This window comes from Montipora foliosa, chromosome 8, assembly GCF_036669935.1.
Source record: "Montipora foliosa isolate CH-2021 chromosome 8, ASM3666993v2, whole genome shotgun sequence".
In the NCBI taxonomy this organism is placed as follows: Eukaryota; Metazoa; Cnidaria; class Anthozoa; order Scleractinia; family Acroporidae; genus Montipora; species Montipora foliosa.
In genome coordinates, this window is record NC_090876.1 from 18,719,665 (window position 1) to 18,722,164 (window position 2,500).

General features: G+C 40.4%; 1 protein-coding gene across 2 annotated transcripts in view; it reads right to left on the reverse strand.

Moving 5' to 3' along the window:
* The window catches only part of LOC138013239 (uncharacterized), a 50,915-nt gene that overhangs the window by 6,161 nt on the left and 42,254 nt on the right, over positions 1 to 2,500 (reverse strand). For both annotated transcript variants that reach the window (XM_068860260.1, XM_068860261.1), the window contains exon 8: positions 584 to 958. In XM_068860260.1, coding sequence (XP_068716361.1) covers positions 584 to 958 — 375 coding nt within the window. The remainder of the gene's footprint in view (positions 1 to 583; positions 959 to 2,500) is intronic.

Here is a 2,500-nt window from a genome sequence, read left to right on the forward strand (position 1 = left end):
TAGTATTCGATAGCCATTAACAGATCCAGCGTCACTAAAAAGTGTATCTTGTGGTTATCTAGATCTTTTCCACTTATTTCTATAAATGGTAGTAAACACATGCACATCCAATTTTGATACCCAACAGAACGTGTCCCCTTAAGTCTATGCATTTTCTAAATGTCACGGACAAAGTTTTAGATCCTAGGGCAAATGTTCATCAGAGTTTATCAGGCTTTGTGACGTCATTTGTCTGTATTACCAGACAATATGAAGATGGTGAGAAGAGGGAGGGAACACTTTTTGGCGCTTATTGGAATCGGCTTTTTGGAATTAGCTTCTAATTATATATATCTGACTTTCTTCAGTCCTTCCTTGATGCGTTGAAAACACTAATGAATTGTTCTTCATTACCGACTTGTGATATACGTTTTTCAGATCTTCCTAAATATTCACTTAAAAAATTATGTATATTTTCTGCATTTACTTTTCTTGGGGTAATACTAAAATTGTTGCTCTTGTTGTTGTTATAGAACGTAGCCGAATCGCAAAAATGAAACGAATATTGTTTACCCAAAAAAAAAACGAGTGATAATGAGTTTACCCTGTTTGCCAGCATAACTCCTGCGGCTGCCGCTCCGGGTTTCGATCCCTCGAGACCGACGTCTCCAAGAGTGATTTTTCCATGGTAATAAGCAGCGCCAGCGTTGATTCGAAGAAATGAGTTCATAGTTTTATCTCGATAACAGATTGCCCCTGCTGGGTAGGGACAGAAGCCTGATTTGTGAGGATCAATGGTAATGGTATCGCAGTGATGGAGCGCTGACAACTGCTCCTGGACGTAGGTACTCAAATACATCTCGGGTACGAATCCTTCCAGCTCTGTGGCTTGTGAAACAGAGCTTTTCGGTGGGTCACGCAGCATGCTGCAAAAATATCCTCCCCAGGCCCCGTCAGCATGGATACTAAAGTTGAGACCCTTTAAAAAAGACCGAAGTTGACAAAGTTTTAATGTGTTTTGCTTTGTTGTTGTTGTTGTTGTTTATTATACTACTTAATTCCTATATTGAGCCATCATGGTAAAAATCTCTATATACGCACGGCTGGGCGTATATAACATGATCTGTGCAGTTTGATTTTAGATTCAAAGTTTTTGTCTAGTTCGCACAGCGAATAAAGTAAATGGAACTGGAACCCAGGAAGGACCAACTGAATTTTTCTTTTGGCATAGACGTTTTAGCAAACAGGGAAGCAGCAGGTCCTTTTTGCACACAGAATGCTCTAAATTTTACTTCAGTGAATTAAGGCACTCAACAAGAACTAGAAGGAGCAAAAGTTGGTCTGTGTCAACCTTTCAATGACTGATGGAAGAAATGATTTAGAAACCAAATGAATCGTTTTTTGCTCAACAGGCGCTCAACTTGATTGTGGCGTGATTTGCTTTTAAGCAGCCAATACGATCCTTCCTTTCCTTCACCGTGCGTTGCTCTCAAATAAAACATGTTTAACACCCAAGTTGTTGTCGCTTTGTTATAGCAGAATTGGTTCATGCTTTTAGTTGTGCATTATGGACGCATTTGGGCAGTTTGGAGAGCACTTAAGAAGCTAGTGTTGCTCGGCAAGTCTTACGCTTCTCTCGTGCTCTCCAATCCATAACTCGATATACGCTCACTAAGCATAAACCAATTCTTAATTTACACGTGAACATGCGCAAACGCGTCTCACAGCAATGAACATTGAAAAAGAGACCTAAATTGTTTAAGAGCCCCCAACTGGCTGCTGTAGGCAAAAAAAATCACTATTAAATGCAGGCCCGTAAGCGGATCTTTTGTGGGAGCAAGAGTTGTGGGAGCTAGAGGTTGTGATCCAACGAGGGGACGGATCAAACTGAGCGTCGGAGGCGCGAGCGTCTACGGTGGTCCGGGGACATACCTCAGCCAAACCTCCCTTTGAATTTTGAAAAATTTGGTTGTCTGAGCCTGCATTTATGCGTTTTGAAGGCAGTTTGATATGAAAACAGGCAGCCAAAAGCGAACTGAAAAAAAAGTGGATATGACTCAAAATTTTGCACTTCAAATTGAATTTTGGGGGGCAGAGACTATTTTACGTATGTAATTTACACTTTTAGAGAACAATGTCACTATTTCAAAAAGAACGAAAATGGATGTAAATCTGAAAATCCATTTTATTCGCTAGGTTTGCTCATCGTGATCTTTCAGTGCCAAGCTTAAGCCTGCTGTGCAAACAAATATTTACTACGAATATATGCATTTTTTATCAACTGAAGTCACTTTTTTAAAATCATTGGTCAAACAAAAAAGGGGGCCTCCGCAGTCTGTGGGGAGAGGGGTTCGGATTCCCCAGTCGCACCCCCTTCTCTACGGGCCTGCAGTAACTGAGCTCACTGGAATATATAGTAAGCATAAACTTGACCTACTATTACGATGTGGTTACTGATAAACACAAAAGACCCAAAAATATTGGACTTTTAAAAAATCTGCTTGGGAGAATTAAGTCACCT